The sequence below is a fragment of the Crassostrea angulata genome, chromosome 8 (assembly GCF_025612915.1).
Source record: "Crassostrea angulata isolate pt1a10 chromosome 8, ASM2561291v2, whole genome shotgun sequence".
Taxonomy (NCBI): Eukaryota; Metazoa; Mollusca; class Bivalvia; order Ostreida; family Ostreidae; genus Magallana; species Magallana angulata.
In genome coordinates this window covers 16,518,368-16,538,075 of record NC_069118.1, presented here as the reverse complement: position 1 = coordinate 16,538,075, position 19,708 = coordinate 16,518,368, and the positions used below count along the sequence as shown (strand labels likewise).

Genomic DNA, 19,708 nt, shown 5'->3' with positions numbered 1-19,708 from the left:
CCTTCGATTTCATCGAAGGCCTTATGCCTATGTTCTACAAGGAAGCCAAATACTCAAAAATATCCCGATTCATTGACCATTGAACGGTTCAATTTATCGGTGTAAAGTCCGCATATATCGCTTATCTGTATACTTTACACTACAGTAAATTGGACGTCGATCTCATTGATCATCAGTAAGAAATGAATTATTTACTGCCGTGCTGTCAATACGGATGTTTAAGATAAGGGTGAATTTAACTTTTTTTCATTTTGTCATCTATTCAAACCTACACGTATTTAAAGTGAAAAACAAATTGTTTTCTATGGATTGTTATGCCTTTTTAAAGAGAACAAGTGACACATTTGATTGAATCAGAATCATTTAATGAATGACCCTTTGTACATGCACTGTTGATGAAAATTACAAGTAGACCAAAACCATTTTGTTATTAAAGATCTACTACACGTAAATACACAATCATTGTAAACAAATATTATTCATCTCATAAGCAAAACATGTAGGCTCTAGCACTTCATCATGAAATTATCAAACTTTCTTTTTCCCTTCATTTCAATAACTATTTTATGATTTTTAGAAAAAAAATCTTCTTTTCAATTTACTTTTTCATCAAAATGAAGATGGCGTGATTTTCAATGTTATAACAATCACTAACTTCTGCAAAAAATAATTATATTTGGTAATGTTTGCTGTAACTACATTTTTATTAAATTTCAAACATTTACCTAACAGAAAGTAAACCCCAACTAAACCCTGGGTTTAATTTCTGGGTTTACTTCGGGTTTACTAGAGTTACATATTTACCATATTTTTGCAAATTTAGTGACGTGGAAAAACCCAGGTATACAGTATTTTTATATAATGAGGGAGGTATTCTTTGAATGTTACATTTCAATTTTGTATTAATGGAGTTACAATTCTTTGATACATTTGATGTACAATGTACATGCAGAAATTTTATGATAACAAGAAGATAGAAGAAAAATCGTCATCCCACTATCACACTTGTACAACACCTATTACAAAGATCATTTCTCATTTCAATGTCTACCCATAGAATGAAAAAGTGGACATGTCTCAAGAAGTACTCATCAAGATTAATTACATTCATATAATAATATGCCATTTATTATGAACATGAATGATGTACTCAATATTGTAGTTTTATAACCAACTGGCATACATGACATTTATTTCTAAACAACAACTGTAAACATATTAACTATGGCATGTACGAAATATTGGGAGAATATTAATAAGGTAAGCATTGATTTGATTAAGAACATTTCTGATCCATGAAGATATTTTTTTACAATCATGTGTATGCATTACATTAAGCAATGTACGGGATTTTGTGGAAGTCATTGTTTGCCTAAATTGCTAAACAGAATACACAGCCAAATGTAATACATGTACGTTTACAATTTTTTTTAAAAATTTACAAACAAAATTTACAGCATTGCCCTTGACTCAGTTTTTATATTTTGAGAAAGAGTGTGTTAATATTATAAATATTTAACTAAGATGATTTATGTGTTGGATTTTTTTTTTGTGTTTGTATAATTGTTGGTTTACTCACCTCCTACAAGCATTATTCAATGCCATTATCTACAGAGTGAGCTACATAGGTAAATGTACAAACATGTTGATTAATCTTATCTAGTCTAAGTTGTTAATCATAATCAAATATACACCTACACATAAAAACACTCACACATACCTATAAATATGTACATGTACAATTTCGTCAGAATGAACAAACTGAAAGACAAGTCAATGTGACGATTTACAGATATTAGTGACTATAAACTTCATCCAAACAAAATACTGAACAAAAGAGCACATAACCTATACATGTATGTAAGAACAAAAACTTTTCTCACACACTAAACTGCACTATCAAAAATAAGTTGTGATAATAATCAGAAGAAACAAGAACAATAAAGTCAAAGAAAAATAAGCATAACAGGAGCAGAGTGCTAGGATTAAAAAATCAACAAAATAATAGTTCATACGGTAGTTTTACATCCCTAGTAAGATGGATAATTCAATGCCCTGATATAAATTGGATCTAACTGTGGTCTCTACATCTATAGCAATAGTGCTGCATGCACACCAGGGTATGAACTTAAAACCGGATAAATCATACAATGTAACATTAATGTTATGTAAAGTTTTAACCTGTGATTAAATGACTAGTGATTTTGTTTCTCAACTGGCTTGTGGTAGATCATTCACATACATTCATTAGTTTGATACTATTGAGTGATTCAGGCATGTCTTTAACATCATAGTACAAGTTGTTTTTGCATGACAAATTGATTGCTAAGCAAATTGACAAATCTAGAAGTAATATAACTATTTACTATAAACACATACCATATTTTATGAAAATTGCTTATCAAATGAAAAAAAACAAAACCTCATATTAATTTATATATATCAAACAATTACAAGTATAATATGTTGTCTGGATAAATAGTCATGTTAGCTTTGGTAAAACTTTAAAAAATCATTAATTTTTCTATACAAAACAACAAACAATAATTAAGTTACATTTAATACAGTTATACAGAATTCAATTCATTCAAAACATTTCAAACAACTCTAGGTAATATAATGCAACTGAAAATGAAAGCATGTATTTTTACACACACCCTATACATTGACAAAACACAGCCAAGAATTGGACTGTACCATACATGTAGTGTAGTAAGTCCCTGTTACATGGACTATACACAGAGTTGTTTGATTTATGGACTGACAGAACGACACTGCTGGGTGGGATCTTTGTCACCTGTCCCTGTTTTGTACTTGGTCTCTTTATAGAGCAGTTTCCTCTTGTGTTGTTTTATTCTGCTGTTTTTCTTACCACAGATGAATCTCACGAATCTCTCCAATAATTTGACTGGCTCTTTGAAGTGCCTGGAAAAAAATACAGCTGTGAGTTTCCTGTTAAAACTTAACAGAGTTTGAATTCAAAACCTGCTAAAACATTAAGCTTAATATTGTATCTACTAGTGTATGTACATGTAGATGTAACTGTGTTTATTGAGTAAAAGTTTTGACATTGAACCTGGGAGGCAAATACTTGGGCAGCAATCACAAAAAGGGGTATACCAATAATATTAATAATCCTACCAAGAAAGATAACTCTGGCACCCTTACCTGTAACATTTCGCTGGCCTCGTTGCGTCTCTGTGCTATGTGTTCCGACTCCTCCAATAGGAACTCCAGCTCCTCTTTCTTGTACAGAGAGCTAACCAGTTCACTCTGGAGATTGTCTTTGATAAAATTAACCAGGAAGTGCATGATCGCCTTGGGTATTGTGTCTTGGATGTTCTTTTTTACGATCAAAAAGTAGGACCTAATCAGGCGCTCTGTTTTATAAAAAGAAAAACGTCATAATTTTGATAATTCTACATATATATGTTCATACATTTGTATGTTACAGTTATAAATAGATAATTCATAAATCTAGATTAACAGAATGTTTTCCTGTTCATGACTTCAGCTTGAAATAGTTACAAATGATATGCATTTACAATCATATAAAAATTACCAATGACATCACAGTCTCTTTGTTCCCTGGGTGAAAGTTTTCTGGATGTTTGTTGAGGCTTTAAAAGATAAGAACATTTTATTTTTTAAACTTTGAATTTCAAATACTGAATTTAAGAACCAGTTTTAGTGTTACATCTAAACAATGATGTAAAATACATGTCACTGAACTTAAATGGTAACAGTTCAAGAAATACTTAAGCAAGTTTTGGGGTTTTTTTCTTACCCCACCCCTCCCCCTTGCCCCAACTTCTTGTGGGAGAGGAGAATTTTAAAAAAGCTCTATTAATTAGCATTGCATGAAAAATTAATTGTTGCAAGCCTCAATAATTTAAGGTTTTTTTCCATAATTAATTTTCAATTATACATGTACCACGAAAAAAAAGTTTTTAAGGTTTAATAATATAAACAAATGCAATACTTACTACATCTGAGAGGAGGTTGACCCCTTTAACACTGTGGGCAGGAGAATCAGGTCGACTACTGGCCGGACTGCTGGCCTGGGATGAATCAGCGTGATGCAAGTCACCCTGACCCCGCAAAAAGTTAGAAATTTTACCAGTGTTTACTTTCTGCAAACAACAAAAAATTTATACACAAAGAGAGCAAAACTGTGTTAATTTTACCACTGTTTACTTTCTGAAATTTAACACCAATACATGTATAGTTAAGAATTATATCATAATTTTTTTAAATGTTCTTACATTTGATACAGCAATGAATTTCCATTCTCCATTAAAATACTTTAATTTCCTTAACAAGTAATGAATATAAAATTCAGTATGGAACAGTCACACTACATTACCTTATTATCCTTTGTAGACTCGTTATTAACGTGGAATTCGTTAAAGTTTTTACTAATTTCTAATTCCTGTGATCTTTGAAAAAGGTTTGCCTCATGAAAATCTGGATGTTTGGTATTGATATATGCTAACTCTATTGCTACTAAATTTTGCACCTGAAACAAACAAATAAATATTAAAATACACAGCCAAGGAATCATAAAAAGAAATCTCATTGTACAAAAAAAAATTAATAATTATGCTTTATCGTTGCAAAAGGGAATACATTGTCAACATGACTTTAACACACAAATTGTGTACACTTTGCAACCAACTTGCCATCTCAGAAAACCTTACTTGACGTTAAGTCAATAACTCACCATGTTGTTGGTGGGTTGCAATCTCTTCCGTAATAAGTTAGTTACTACATCTACTATCTTCTCATGTAATTTTGGAAACCTCAACATCTCTTGCTGTTTGTGAGGAAAACATTCATAATTTAATACTGGATATCATATTTTTAGTTTTATTCTAAAGCTTACAAAAAGTACATGCCAAAGTTGTATTACGCATAAATTTATTCTTTTCTGAACTACTGTATAGAAATTCCTTCTGACGCTGAAAAGACTGTCACTAAGTAACTTTAAAATCTACTGTCATGCTTTTACCTAAAAATACATGTATATCATGATCAGAGTAATATTCATTAACATTCCATTCAGTGTCAAATCTAACCTGTGTTCCACAGTGTTGTATAATCCTCTGCATTTCCTCGTGAGCTAATTCTACGCATCGTAGACTTGGCTCCTCCAGCCGACGAATCTGTCGCTTCACGAGGAGCTCAAACGAAACTTCAGGGACAAACAGAGCTGGTCTAGGGCCCTACAAGAAGATGCATACAAATTTTCAGATATAAAATGTCAACATTATAAAAAAAAAATATTCATTTTCATTCAATTTTGAAATTGCTTTTGTGTTCTTTTTTAACAAATATTACAATTACTTTAAATGATTTTTCAGACTGACATCTTTTTAACTCTTTAAATATATAGTATATTTTGGTTAAAATGTATAAGCATTTATGATTTAATGTGATTACATACAGTGGCATTTCTAATTGCTGTCAGGATGTCCAGGGGAGTTAACCCTCCCAAGGGATTCACACTCTCCAGTGTACGGCCAAACGTCTCATGGAAGATGTAGCATATTCTGGCCCCTCCGCATCTGAAAAATACAATTAATGTTTGCTGTGAAAAAACAATCTCAAACACAATTACATCTACATACTGCTATAAATATCCTCCATGAACATATTTTCCTTTTAATATCTACATTCAATAGATAACACGATGTTGTAATCCTTTTGAACCTTTAAGGAAAACAAAATTTAAACAACATTGTTATCTAGCTTGAGATATAATCCTAAAGCAAATTTCAAGATAAAAACCAAACATTGGCCTGGTATGATAACATTTAACAATCCATATGTACATAATCTTTATTATCATTTAGTTTGTTTTCTACGCCCTTATTTAAATGGGTACCTCTTCCCTATGAGAACACAATTGTAGCAGTAACAACCCTAAATTTCATAGTCTTATAGATCATTTCAATTATTCACTTCCGCATTAACACATTAAACACCTTTGGTATTTTTACAAATACATTAATACACCTCTAGTGGATGTATAAGCCTGCTTACAATTCTGAGGTCTCAATATTTTTGGAGTTGCCTTCTATTGTACTACAGTAGGCGGTGGCAAATCTGGTGATGATTTGCAACAGCAGCTGACTCTGCAAAAACATCATATCCATCATTTAAAACATATCTTTCCTTGAATGCGTGATCATCAGTGCAGCTTAAAGTATTGAAAATTAATGTAATAACTTTTTAAAATACAAAATAATCATTGTTTGCACTCAAGAAGTTCAGTTTTTTCCTCCAACGTTTGATAATTCCTGTAAAACTACCACAACAAAGATGGACAGACCTTATCTTCTACTGGTTCTCCAAATGAATTGAGCAGTGACTGGAACTGGGCAATGGACACATTGACTCTGGTTTTCAGCTCTGGAAGACAATCTCTGATGTGATGCATTAGCAGCTGATAAAAGAAAAACATGAAGAAACAGTAAGTAAACTTTATAAACTTGAAATAAAAACACTAAAACATTACAGCAACAATGGAAAATTTGCCAAATTCAAAGACTTTTTCATCATAATTGAGAGGAACTTTCAATAAGTTCACAGTAATGGCACTGATACATGTTATTCTATTTATAATACAGTCAAAATTTGTCATCCCAAACTACATGGGACTGTTTAAAAATTTCGAGAAATCAAATTATTTGAGATATCGAGGGTAGAATACATAAAAAGTGGTTGGGACTTAAAAATCACTTCCACATATCCATTGTTTTTGAGACATTCGTGTTCGAGATATCGAAGTTCAACTTTAAATGTATTTTATAAATTTCTAATTTGCTGTATTCTTTCTAAATGGCTAAATGCAAAACAAAAGCAGCAGGCCTACTCTGTTCAGGGTTTTGGCTAGGTAATGTGAGCCATGGCGGCTGGCAATGGAGGGGTACTTCTTCTGTAGAAAAGAGGCCTCATCTTTTAAAGTGTCTGTCATTTCCTGAAAAACAAATCAAATGGTTGATCTACTAATAATTTGTCTTTTTTCTGCAAAATTTGACATGTTCCTTTGGAGGAAAATCTTGTTACAAATTCTTCCTTTTTTATAGACAAATTTTGATGTGTTCCTTTGGATATAAATAATGACATATTTTTTATCCCAATCATTCTTTTTACCTCTAGAATATATATTTTTCATTTCAAGCTAAAAAAGGACTAAAAACACTCTGAGATATCCAACAAATTTTATCTATCAGATTTAAAATACATGAAGACAATGTGGTTGGTGCCTGTAGCTAACTTATTTTTAGTTTGAGATGTTTGGATACCTTTTGACTGTTGATGTCTGCCTGGCTTCGGTTGACCACTCCTATAATTCCTAATTTGACAGGAATGACCCGCCCACACAGAACTTCCATCGCATCTGTCCCGTGATCCATCAAGTCTAGTTTTGTCACCACTGCCAAGGTCCGGCGACCTTGAAAACAAAAACACAAAATGCAATGACAAAACATCATCAAAAAGTGTAAAAGGATATTGCAAGAAATACATTATAATTAGAATCCACAGACAAAGATGAAATAAACATAGTTAAAACAAACACTGTTTAAATGAATTCATTAATCATGTTAATACAATTAATGAAGCCAGTTTCATTCCCCATGAATCTTATACTGTAAAGTAACTCTTTCAAATAAAACAAAATAAGTCATTAAAAAATCAAAACAGTGATTCCCTCGCACTTAGTTAAAAGTGTATGTCAGTTTACATTCTTACCGTCTGGGTCCACTTCTCTGGCTAGCTTTAGAGATTCAGATGTAGCCATGTCTGTGTTGGCAGCACACACAGCTAAGATGATGGAGTTTGGATTCTGGATGTAATCCGTACACAGGTCTCGGATCTGTAGCTCAATGTCCTCTGGTTGATCTCCCACTGGTACCTTGGTCATTCCAGGCAGGTCCACCAAAGTCAGGTTCACCACTTTGGGGGAATATATTTTTAAATTGATTGGTTCTGGACATATTCCCTAAAATGGAAAAAGCTTTCTTAATGATAAAGTTTTCACATAGAATTTGGTCAAGTAATTCATCATAGTAATTGTATTTCTAAAATTTTAAGATCCCTTTATTCTGTAGCGTCTCAGCTCACCTTATTAGTCCCAGTCATTCTTTCTGTTTCGCTTTCAATTTCTTGTCTGATGTCACGGAAATCAGTGTAAATTTTGTTCTTCGTGTGCAGGAATTTTCCCCACTCATCTGCTTTAATTGGATCTGGACAGAAAAGATTAAGCATATTGATATTATATGTACATTCTGTACAATAACCTATATTGCATCCAATATAAACCAGTATTTAATTGTATACAACATGGTTGAATGATTCAATTCATTGAATTTTATTCAATTACCAATGACAACATTGAAAACATTAAACCAATCTTGTCAGATCTCTGTATAACATACAGTCTTTGGTTGATTTGTCATGTTTGTCTCTTATAAAATAATGTATGTTTCTGATTTCTCCTTTACCTCCATCTTGAGCACGAGCCTCCCTGTCACCTTTGTTGACATGAATCAACTGAAGAATTAAGGGCCTCCTAGTCACAATGCCTGTTCCTCTCGGCAGGAAATCTCTCCCAACTAAACTCTCAAGTACTGAACTCTTTCCAGAGCTCTACAAACACAAAGGATAAAAACATACACATGATATAGGATACCATATGTTACCCAATTTTTAGCTTTTGATATATGATGGGAAGATGAATTTTCATTTATTTTAAATTCCATGTACTTTTTTATGTCTGGCGATATACATGATGCTTGTATATAGACCTGTTTTTGTTAAGCCCCGCCTACTTTTTCAGTCAAAGTATCATCATGAAATGGGTCATTAAAATGATGCTCATAAATTTAACATGCAATTTTGTAAAATAAATTTATGTGAATGCAGGACAAAATATTATAACATGATAACAAGGATGAATGTCATTACTGAATCAAGGATGTATTTAATCATACAGTTATAACCTGTAAAACATTCTGTTGATACACTCTGGGAAATATTTGTTAACATCCCTGATACACTATACTTGAAGAGTATATTCTTTCCAAAAAGTATGTAGTGTTTATAATTTTAGGAAATGGCATATATTTGATACAGGAAAACATGGAAAAGGAGACAGGAAAAGAATGTAGCACAGTACATCAAAAATTCAGTGTACAATCCAACCATACATTTACTATGAATTACCATTTACTATTCCTCATAATATGTCAAAGAAACCAGTTCTAGTAATCATTCAAATTGTTTATTTACTTTCAGTTTCGTGTTTACTTAAGAATAATGATAACGTAATCTTGAGCAAGTCTTCTTGACATTGAAACCGGCATCAATTGTGCAGTTTCATACAAACTCGCATTACCTGGTTGCCTATCACAACAATCTGTGGTAGATTAATTGCCTCAGAACCAATTGTATTGAACACATCTTGAAGTTTGTTAATCACAGGTATCAGTCCTTCCATTTCAAATATTACACTACATTCAATTTGATTTTGGAGTGTCCGTTTTTCCTAATTTAACTTGCATAGGGTCAAGGTTGAATGTAGGTTTCGTATGAATAGCTTTATACGGATAAAATTGGGACATTATTCATATTTATCAATTTAAAGGATTGAATCCTCTATCAAAAATCTATCCTTTATATTCGAAATTTTACAAACATTTTTTCACAGTTTAATTAAATGACAATTTTTGCAAAACTACTTTCTAGCACTTCAATATGATATCCGTTCAAAATTATTTTTACAAATTGAAACTAACGGGAAAAGTCGTTCCCGGCATAAATCGATGACGTTTTACACATCACACAGAAAAATGTCTGCGCCCATGAGCATGTTACGGACTTCTCGAAAACTGTCAAAATTTGGTAACATTTTACAGAACTTTAAGGAAATAAAAGTAGGTTGATGAACTAACTATCCATTAAGATATGTCGAGACACAAATTGGTTGCATGTTATCAGCTCTTTTCCCAGTGTTTATTGCACAAATGCCATGATGTACTGTCAAGCCGCTTATCATCAGCTGATAACCCATGACCTTGTACATGTATTTAAAGTATTGACGTTTATTATGTATGATATTTAATGTTTGTTTTAAGGCTTTGTGTGTGTAAAATCTACATAAAGATCAACATTTTAATGTCATAACATTCTTGATTATGGAGGAATATCAATAACTTGTTTTGTTAATTCTTTTTTTTTTTTATTTCATAGTACATGCATGCAGATGTTGAGCGAAGAGTCTAAGACTAATAAATTAACAATATGCACCAGTCCAATGTTTCGTCTTAAAGCACGTCATTTAATTAGGATGACTGACTTAATTTTTCATCGCGCATGTTTTGCACAATCCAGTAAAATATAGTGTATATATTTTTTACAATTGTTCCGATACAGTTTATGAACAAAATACAAAATATTTTTAGATATTTAAAGGAAATTAATCATTCTTTAAAGCAACTTTTCCATTCCTCATATCTTTATAATTTATATTGTATTAATTTCGTACTTTCTGTTCTGGGTTCTAAATTAGAAAAAAATGTTCTATTCTATAAAAGGGCTAAGTATGATGCTACATGACAGTTGGTAACACCCTTCTGTAAATTCCTTATTTTACTTAATAATTCTACGACTCCACTGTTTTGCATCATATTTTGAATCCAAAGTATAAAATCGTGCACACCAGTTTTTTATTATAATTTTCTTAAGTTCAAAACTGTCAGAAAAATAAAATCAAGATTTCAAAATATGCAGATATTAATTCCTCTGTCACATTCAATTACAATGTAAGGTAGGACTCTACAGTATATCAATCGGTAGGGCATTGTTTTCATATAGAAGGTTCTTGTATTGAACCCTACTTGTGTTCATTGCCTTAATTATTCTAATATGTTTTACGGTGCTACCGTTCTGGCGAGCGCAGCAAGAATTACACATACCTTGCATCATTGTCAACTTATAGTTTTATTTAGGTATCAACGAATGTCAAAGAATTTTTGAGAGAGTATTGCTCTACAATATATATGCCAAAGGTACTAATTTTAATGGTTATGATACATACAGCGCAACCCCCTACCCCGAGAGAGAGAGAGAGAGAGAGAGAGAGAGAGAGAGAGAGAGAGAGAGCGGTTCCTGTTTGTAGGTGTGTAATTTCCCACTTTTAAATTTGATGGTCTGACTATATGCAATATCGATCGATCGATCGAGAGAGAGAGAGAGAGAGAGAGAGAGAGAGAGAGAGAGAGAGAGAGAGAGAGAGAGGTTCCTGTTTGTAGGTGTGTAATTTCCCACTTTTAAATTTGATGGTCTGACTATATGCAATATCGATCGATCGAGAGAGAGAGAGAGAGAGAGAGAGAGAGAGAGAGAGAGAGAGAGAGCGGTTCCTGTTTGTAGGTGTGTAATTTCCCACTTTAAAATTTGATGGTCTGACTATATGCAATATCTACATATTTTTTTTAAATGTTTATTTTTTCATTTTATTCCTTTTTATTTAGTTCAAAATATCCTATTGTTTATTTCCTCCCTACTCACATACTTACCTGCCTACTGTGCATGCATGCACAATTAGCTTAAAAATGGATCGATATGACAGTAAAGTATGGCTCTTGCTAATATATATACATAAAATCTCTATATTAAAATTTTTTTAAAAAAATCATATGTCAATGAGGCAGGTATCGCAGTCTATACTGAAATAGCCAGTACACTCATTACAGATGTTTGATCCACCTCTAAATTTATCGCGGGAAATATAGCGCGAGTGCACTGTGACGTCATCCATGACTTTGTTCGTCTTTGTTTTCGTTTCTCGACTCAATACGGAGGTATGGAAGCATGTAACAAATCTTTTGAGTCTCGCCAAAGCATATGCGGTACTTAAAACGTGTCTTCAAACTTTAAGTCACCGTAAATTACGAGTTAAAAGTCGGCCATTTTTGGCATAGCACCACGGGTGAAAACATTAGAGAGCATTATGGGACGTAGACAAAAAATTTTGTTTGATGAACTGTAGGTTTAGCTCGTTCTTTTTCCCGCGCACACTGGTTCTTAGAGCTCGCTTCGCTCGCCGGCGCTGCGCGCCGGCGAGCTGCGCTCGCTATTATTTGCTTCTCTTGTCGTAAAAGAAGATTTGTACATTGTATTAGCTGGTTCAACAAACATTGCATTACATCAGAGCTATGGAGAATGGATCTCTTAAGAAATTTATTATCATACTTTAAAACATGTTTGGGATGCATTTGTTCACTGTAAGAACTCCTGATTTCAGCAGAAAAACTTGCTGTTAATCCCTGCGAGATGTCTGAGTTTACAAGAGTACCAAAGCAAGAAGCTGATGACCGACAGTGGAGTGTCTGTTCAGAAGTTTGTTGTTTGCAGTTCACTTGATGAAGCAAAGTCAGCAGCCAAAAACCTCAGTAATTATTCTTTACCAGTATTTTTTCTTGGTGCCGTAAAAGTTTGTTCTTATAATCATTTAAATCATATTTTTGAAATACTTTAACATTTCATGCTTTTGTTTGTTGTCTTGATCCCAATTTTATTACTGGTTATACATACATGTATATATTGTTCTTGTAGAGGTGGACGAATATGTAATAAAAGCACAGATATTGGCTGGAGGAAGAGGGAAAGGTGTTTTCTCTAATGGCTTCAAGGGTGGAGTCCATCTTACCAAAAAGTAAGAAATTCTAAAGCGTAGTAACATAAATATCTACTTCAGTGAATTGATAGAGTTTTGTTGTGTCGAAATACAGAAATTATATGGCATAAAAAGTCAGGGCTTTTAGTACATTTTTAAAGAGAATACACAATGTCTCTCAATTGAGAAATCATTAATGAACTTTCCATGGATTACAAAAATAAGGAACTGTGCTTGTATATTTTTAAGTATGCTGCAACATTTTTACTACATGTAGCACCAGACAGTTAGTTAATAGCTCTTGACTAATAATAAATTTTAAAATATGCAGATATTAATTCTGTGATCCTTCTGTTGTTATTCTTTAGACTTTTGAAATCATAAGTCAGTTGGAGTTTTATGATATTTATTAAGCACTGTAATCGTATAGTGGTATAAAAGCAATATATAATCAATCTGCTATCAATCCAAAATCAATCTCCTAATTATTAATCAAATCATAAGTATATCAATCAGTAAAATAAAATAATCAATTGTTAGAACATCCTTTCGGGTCACAGTTCATAAGTGACTTATAACGAAGTCCATTGTTAAAGGTTAATTACAATTAAGAGTCTTGCATCCGTTGACCGCTTTCCAAAGTCCAATCATCATCGAGAGTTTTATTCTTCCTGGTCATTCCGCTAACACCACAAGTTCTAACTACGAAGTTGTCCCTCTCGGTCAATGACCTTTAACATTGTTCACTATACACTTATTTCGTATCGAGTGCATAACAAGCTAATGACTAATTAACGTAAAGCAGAATACAATCATAAAATTATATTTCATATATATACGGCTATCTGGTTACAATTCCTCACATTTAATTACAATGTACGGTAGGAATCTACAGTACATGTACCAGTACATGTATATCAATATCAATAAGATTTTATCAAAATATGCAGATATTAATTCCACACATTTAATTACGATGTACGGTAGGAATCTACAGTATATCAATGTAGATGAGAAATGTCAAAGGACCAGTCTGAATATCACTTGTTAAGATTTTGGATCAAGAAGTGATTTTTGTATTCCTAAAATTTACAGAACATAGAAATTTTAATTGATATGCTCACAGAGTAATAAAATAAGTTTAACTTACATTTTGCCATATGCATGTGTCCTACTTTCCATTAAAATTTAGTCATCATGGGTCTGACTGTCTTAAATTTGAGATTCAGAGTCATCTTTGCTAAATAAGGGTTTACAATCCACTCCTCCGGATTGTAAACCCTTGGCTAGCGAAGATGAAGGAAGGTCAGCTTTACCATGAATACAAGATCATAACAGTAAAGAAAAAAATCAAATGATTTGTTGTACAGATATTTCTACATACTAAACTGTGTAAATACTTGTACATGTCAAACTTTATTGCATTATTTCCAGTCCAAATGAGGTAGAGAATCTGGTGTCAAGTATGCTGGGACAAAAACTTAAGACAAAGCAGACCCATGGGGATGGTGTCATAGTATCGAAGGTATCATATCTGTTAGTTTAAAACATTACAAGTAAAACTCATTCCATAGTAAGTTCAATTAAATGTATTGTGCATCAGAAAAAATTTCAAGTATTAAATGTACATACATATTTTTTCGTATATGAATCATCAAATTGAAGTTTACTCATGTGGTTTTAAGAGTGATGTGGCAGAGTGTTAAATTCATTTTAATTTTATCACAGTGATAGTGTAAATGTCGGAAAATTATAACAGTAATGACATTGTTGCAAATATACGTAATATCATTTATTCAATCATTATCAATTTGATTTCAATGAATTTCATGATGAAAGGTAATGGTGGCCGAGGCTTTGGATATTGCCAGGGAGACGTACTTCGCTATTGTACTGGACAGATCACATGCAGGACCTGTGATCATAGGCAGCAAACATGGCGGGATGGACATCGAAGAAACGGCAGCAACTGACCCAGACTCCATCATAAAGGTCAAATATTTGTATTGTCTCATGCAATTATTTTTCAGAAATAATAACCATGGAATAAAAAGGCAAGAAAAGAAATTTAAAAGCACATGAATTTTGTTGTTTAAATTTTGTGAACACGATATTCAGTATACAGGTTGATGTGCTGTTTTTTAATGGAAAATGGAACTCTTTTTTTCTATAATGAAATGAAAATTAAATATGTCTACATGTACCTGATAATCCTTTAATAAGGAAATAGAAATGATATGTTTGAAGAATAATCAATTCATATGCTACAATTAACTGCAGTGACATTTCTGAATGTCTTAATTTCTTCACAGGAACCTGTGGACATTGTGACAGGTGTAACAGAAAAACAATGTCTGTCTGTAGCAGAAAAACTAGGATTCCAGGGAAGCAACATGCAGAAGGTAATACAATACATGGAGTACTGGACTTTTTTTTATGCTATTGGCATTTTTATGTACATATAGTTGACATATTATTGATATGGTTTATTGTAATAATTTTACCTGTACATGCATTTACCTTTTGGCTTTACGTATAATTGGTACTAATAGTTAAAAAGTACAGATGTTTAATATTTGGGTCATTCTTTGGTTACTTAATAGGTGTTACTAGACTAAAATGTGTTTATACATATCACAATGCACTTATACCTATCACTTCACACTTTGTTAGGCTGCTGACCAGATTAGGAGACTATATGAACTCTTCATAAAGGTGGATGCAACACAGGTTGAGATCAATCCTTTTGGAGAAACTCCAGATGGTAGAGGTACGAATGAAAGGTTTAGATACATTGTGCATTGTACACAAACATGTATACACTACCAATGTCTAATGTACATGTGATTATTGCAAATATTAAGCTTGAAAAGTTCAATGATTCAATGTGTTGCTTGACATTTCCAACAAAATTTTAATAATTCAATGCTCCTACTAAAGCAGATCTTTCAACACATGATCTAAGACTGTCATTCTTGTCTTTCAGTTGTTTGTTTTGATGCCAAGATCAACTTTGATGACAATGCATCATTCAGACAGAAGGAGGTGTTTGCTATGGATGACATGGCAGAGACTGACCCCAGGGAAATCGAAGCTAGTCGACTGAAGCTGAACTACATTGCCCTGGAGGGAAGCATAGGATGTCTCGGTTTGTTATATATTCGTCATGATTATTTAAATTCATGATAAATCTAATTTTTTACTGCATTTTCAGATTAAAATAAGAAAGATTAATCGTTTTGTTTTTCAGCTTTTTGAGCATATACAAAAGTTTAGAGAAGTGTTTCATTTTGAACTCCTTGTCTGAACTCTGTTTTCAGTACAGTTATATGTTTGCGTGTTTTCTCACAGTGAATGGTGCTGGTCTTGCCATGGCTACCATGGACATCATCAAGCTCCATGGGGGTGAACCAGCTAACTTCCTGGATGTCGGAGGGGGTGTATCAGAACAGCAAGTCCATGATGCTTTCTTCCTCCTCATGGGGGACAAACATGTAAGTTGCTAGTAAGGTAGTCCATTCATGACTTTTTGTAGTATTGTTCTTTGGATATGTTCTATTGGAAATAGTTTTCTTTTAATGTCGCTATTTTTTTAGAGTCTGTATATCAATACTTTAGATTGAGTGCAATCTTTGTATGCCCCTTTTGAAAATAGGAGCATATTGGTGTGCACCTCTTGTGGGTCTACCATTCTACTGGTGTAGCTGAACACGTGTAGCTGAAGGAATTACAGTTTATTTATGTCCTACATGGACGATGTCAGTTAAAAATCAGGCAAAACTGGCCTTGTTTGTTTCTTGTTGTTTCTTTGATTACAAGTTTTAGTATTTACTGTCTAGGGCATTAAGGTGAGTTGCTGATCGGCATTTTTGAAGATTGGCTTTGACAAGTTATATGAATGAATGGTGTGTTACCAAGAGTTGGGGCTGCCTTATTTGCAGGTTCCCGTTGATTTTACTTGGCTCGTTTTGCAGACCAAGAAACATCAGGAAAAGAAATTTTATTTCTCTGGAACCCTTACACACCCTTAAAACTATGTTGACATGGTCACTGAGAAGCATAAATTTACCTCACGTTACAATTGAAAGGCATTGTACAGCATGTGTTCTTAATATTGATGGCAATTAAAATTACAACAGCATTCCTTTTGCTTATATTTTTACAACTGTATTGTGCAAGTTGATTGTCCTATATAAATTGATTAAAAATAAAAATGGTATCTTAAGCATCATGTAATTTTTAGGATTGTAAATGTTAATTATGAAAGCATCATATATTTACATAAAATACAAGAGTTAATAGTATGTCATAAAAAGTTGTCAAACAGATTTACGTATTAGTATAATGCAACTTAATAACATAAAATTTGGAATTTATATTGTAAAATTCAGTACTGTTGAAAGGTTGGACAGAACATGTTGATTTAGCCAGGTTTCTGTATCTTTAAGTAGTTACTAAGCTTTAGGTCTATTGCAGCATCAATATACATTTATCAGTACATATTGCATTTGGTATACATGTAAAAATGATGTAAGTTATATTCGGAACACACAGAGTCATTAAACATTCCAAAAACATGTTTCTTTGTGGGTTCAGTGTTTGGGGTGCTGATTCATGGATTCTTGAAAAGTATTTTGTTTGTTCATGCTTTGTTACATTTTCGCCTACTAGTATGCTGAGATGTTCATATTAGAAGATATTTGATCAACTTGCATTTTGTTTTTATCATTAAGATTTTAAAAACCTTGTAGGAGAAAGATATTTCAGTAAAGTTTTAAACATATTTGTACAAAATGTGTATTGGTTTCACCTGTCCACGAACATTTTATCATTTTATTTACGCATATGTGTTTATCAATTGTTGCTTTTGTTTTCTTTTTTAAATGTTTTAAAGCATCATTGAATTGATAAAAACAAATCATATGGTATTGAGTTATTGGACTAAGGTGTACTGTACATATAACTTCTTTTTTGGCAAATGAATGTTAATTCTGCTTGAAATGCTAGCTTTAGGTACATGTAATACAACTTTGAATGGAGACAAGAAACCAAACAAGAATTAAGCCAGATCATTGGCAAAATAATGCAGGTCCAAACAGGTCCAAATACTTCTCTGGTAGCCATCTTTGAACTTCTGGATTTCATATGTTGCAAAAGGGGCCCCTTTTACCCAATACTAGTACACATGTACCTTTTAAATGTACAATGTACCATTTGTTATATATTGTGGATTCATTAGAATTTGTGGTGTCTTAGTTTTTGGTGATATAAGATTCCCTTGCTCACCAACAAATATTCATCCCATGATAAATTATGAATACCAGTCTCTAATATTACCGGTATTTCATGAAATCACATCACAACACACTTTAGAATGTCCACAAAAATCCCTGTATCCCACATTTTGAATAATAGCCAAATAAAAATTGGAAAAATATCTAAAAATGATCCAATGCACAGGTGCAATATTTGTGGAATTTTTTTCTCTAACTTAGGTGAAGACAATCTTGGTAAATATATTTGGAGGCATTGTCAACTGTGCTACTGTTGCCACAGGGATTATTAAAGCGAGCAAGAAGCTGCATCTAGATCTCCCCCTGGTGGTGCGATTGGAAGGCAAGCAGCTTATTTACACTCTCTTATCTAATTTTCTTAGATAATAACGTTGTTAATTAGCTGAAAATTTACAGCTTACATATATAGGGAGAGAGTTACTTTTGATGACTCTATATAAACCCCTGCTCAAGTAGTCTGCATAAAGTCTTGTTTAATTAAAAATTATTTCTGTTTGCAGGTAACAATGTGGATGAAGCTAAACAAATCTTGGCAGACAGTGGATTAAAAATCACTGTGGCTGAAGGATTCAATGACGCTGCACGTCTGTGTGTGCAAAAAGCAGCCACAGCTTAATTGTGATAAAAGACGTTAACATGCATGCTTCCAATTACTGGTCAATGACACCCGGGCATCCAGGAGGGTTGTGTACTTGATACTACAGGATATGCTTTATACAATTATGATTGTTAACAAAATTATGAAATATAATTCCAACCAATGGTGATTCAGATTTTATTAGTGTGGGCAATTAGAGACATAATTTTTTTTCAAAGTAGATTTGCTGGACAGTTTAGTTCATTCATTTGCTAGAAACTCATCGATCAACATATTAATTATACAAATGACAGCAATTATGGTTTGTTACACGTGCAGATTATTTTATATATACAGTATTGGAACAAAGGCACTTTTGCCTGTGTTCTAACATGTACATGTATTTGTGATTCATATATATTTATGAATTGTTCCACTCAGAGATGATAACAATTTGTGATATACATGTATTCCTAATAAAGCCGTATAAATATTGATTTGCTGCTGCTTATTTATATTAGGGGAACCAATGAAGGCTAAAAAATAACATTTATTATTAATTTTATCCTTCGATGTTGAGGGAATTCTTCTTTTTTTTAAATATTGTTTCCTAAACAAAAGGCCAACCAAAATGATGCATGTGCTTCTATTGGTCTACATACCATAAAGTTTTAGCAAGTAAATAATAGGCTATATTCAAGTGCCTTCATACATGTACTATCAATTGCTAACATGAACTTTAAATATCACCTGCTATCAAAGTACTAGTATATAAATAGTGCCTGTTTGGGAGGGTAACAGTTGAAATTGACACCCCGAGAAAACCATTGTCAACCGACGCGAAGCGGAGGTTGACAATGGTTTTCGAGGGGTGTCAATTTCAACTGTTATCCTCCCAAACAGGCACTATTTATTTTGTTATACTGAATGTCTTTTTTAAAATTTTTAAGAAAATTTTACTGCTTTTATATAGGAATAACGTGAATTCTACAGCGAACCGTACACGCATAATTTTCGCGCATGTAACATTTTTTAATTTTACCCGTTGCCAAGTGCGTTGCTAACGCTGAGGGTAATAGTAAATATTATTAACTGCGTCTTAACCAATCAGATTTCAGTATTTAACATGAAAGTTTAACAATAACATCAAAC

General features: G+C 32.8%; 2 protein-coding genes across 3 annotated transcripts; one reads left to right on the top strand and one right to left on the bottom strand.

The window, feature by feature from the left end:
- Positions 1-343: 343 nt before the first annotated feature.
- LOC128159833 (dynamin-1-like protein) lies at positions 344-9,579 on the bottom strand. Its single transcript, XM_052823030.1, has 16 exons — positions 9,404-9,579; positions 8,511-8,655; positions 8,131-8,252; positions 7,759-8,008; positions 7,311-7,459; positions 6,878-6,982; positions 6,335-6,448; positions 6,046-6,137; positions 5,447-5,567; positions 5,079-5,225; positions 4,724-4,816; positions 4,367-4,519; positions 3,987-4,133; positions 3,563-3,620; positions 3,169-3,380; positions 344-2,925 (listed from the first exon to the last, which is right to left on the bottom strand). Exons 1-16 carry the CDS (start codon positions 9,503-9,505, stop codon positions 2,869-2,871), a joined length of 2,067 nt encoding a protein of 688 aa, XP_052678990.1. The 5' UTR covers positions 9,506-9,579; the 3' UTR covers positions 344-2,868.
- A 232-nt stretch (positions 9,580-9,811) lies between these two features.
- LOC128161301 (succinate--CoA ligase [GDP-forming] subunit beta, mitochondrial-like) lies at positions 9,812-19,051 on the top strand. Of its 2 annotated transcripts, none has more exons than XM_052824558.1 (11): positions 9,812-9,941; positions 12,314-12,461; positions 12,625-12,724; positions 14,120-14,210; positions 14,525-14,677; positions 14,998-15,087; positions 15,359-15,455; positions 15,672-15,833; positions 16,037-16,179; positions 18,181-18,301; positions 18,480-19,051. In XM_052824558.1, exons 1-11 carry the CDS (start codon positions 9,831-9,833, stop codon positions 18,593-18,595), a joined length of 1,332 nt encoding a protein of 443 aa, XP_052680518.1. In that variant the 5' UTR covers positions 9,812-9,830; the 3' UTR covers positions 18,596-19,051. The 2 variants fall into 2 exon arrangements, with proteins under 2 accessions (XP_052680518.1, XP_052680519.1); XM_052824559.1 differs by having other exon boundaries at positions 9,823-9,941; positions 12,317-12,461.
- Positions 19,052-19,708: the final 657 nt, after the last annotated feature.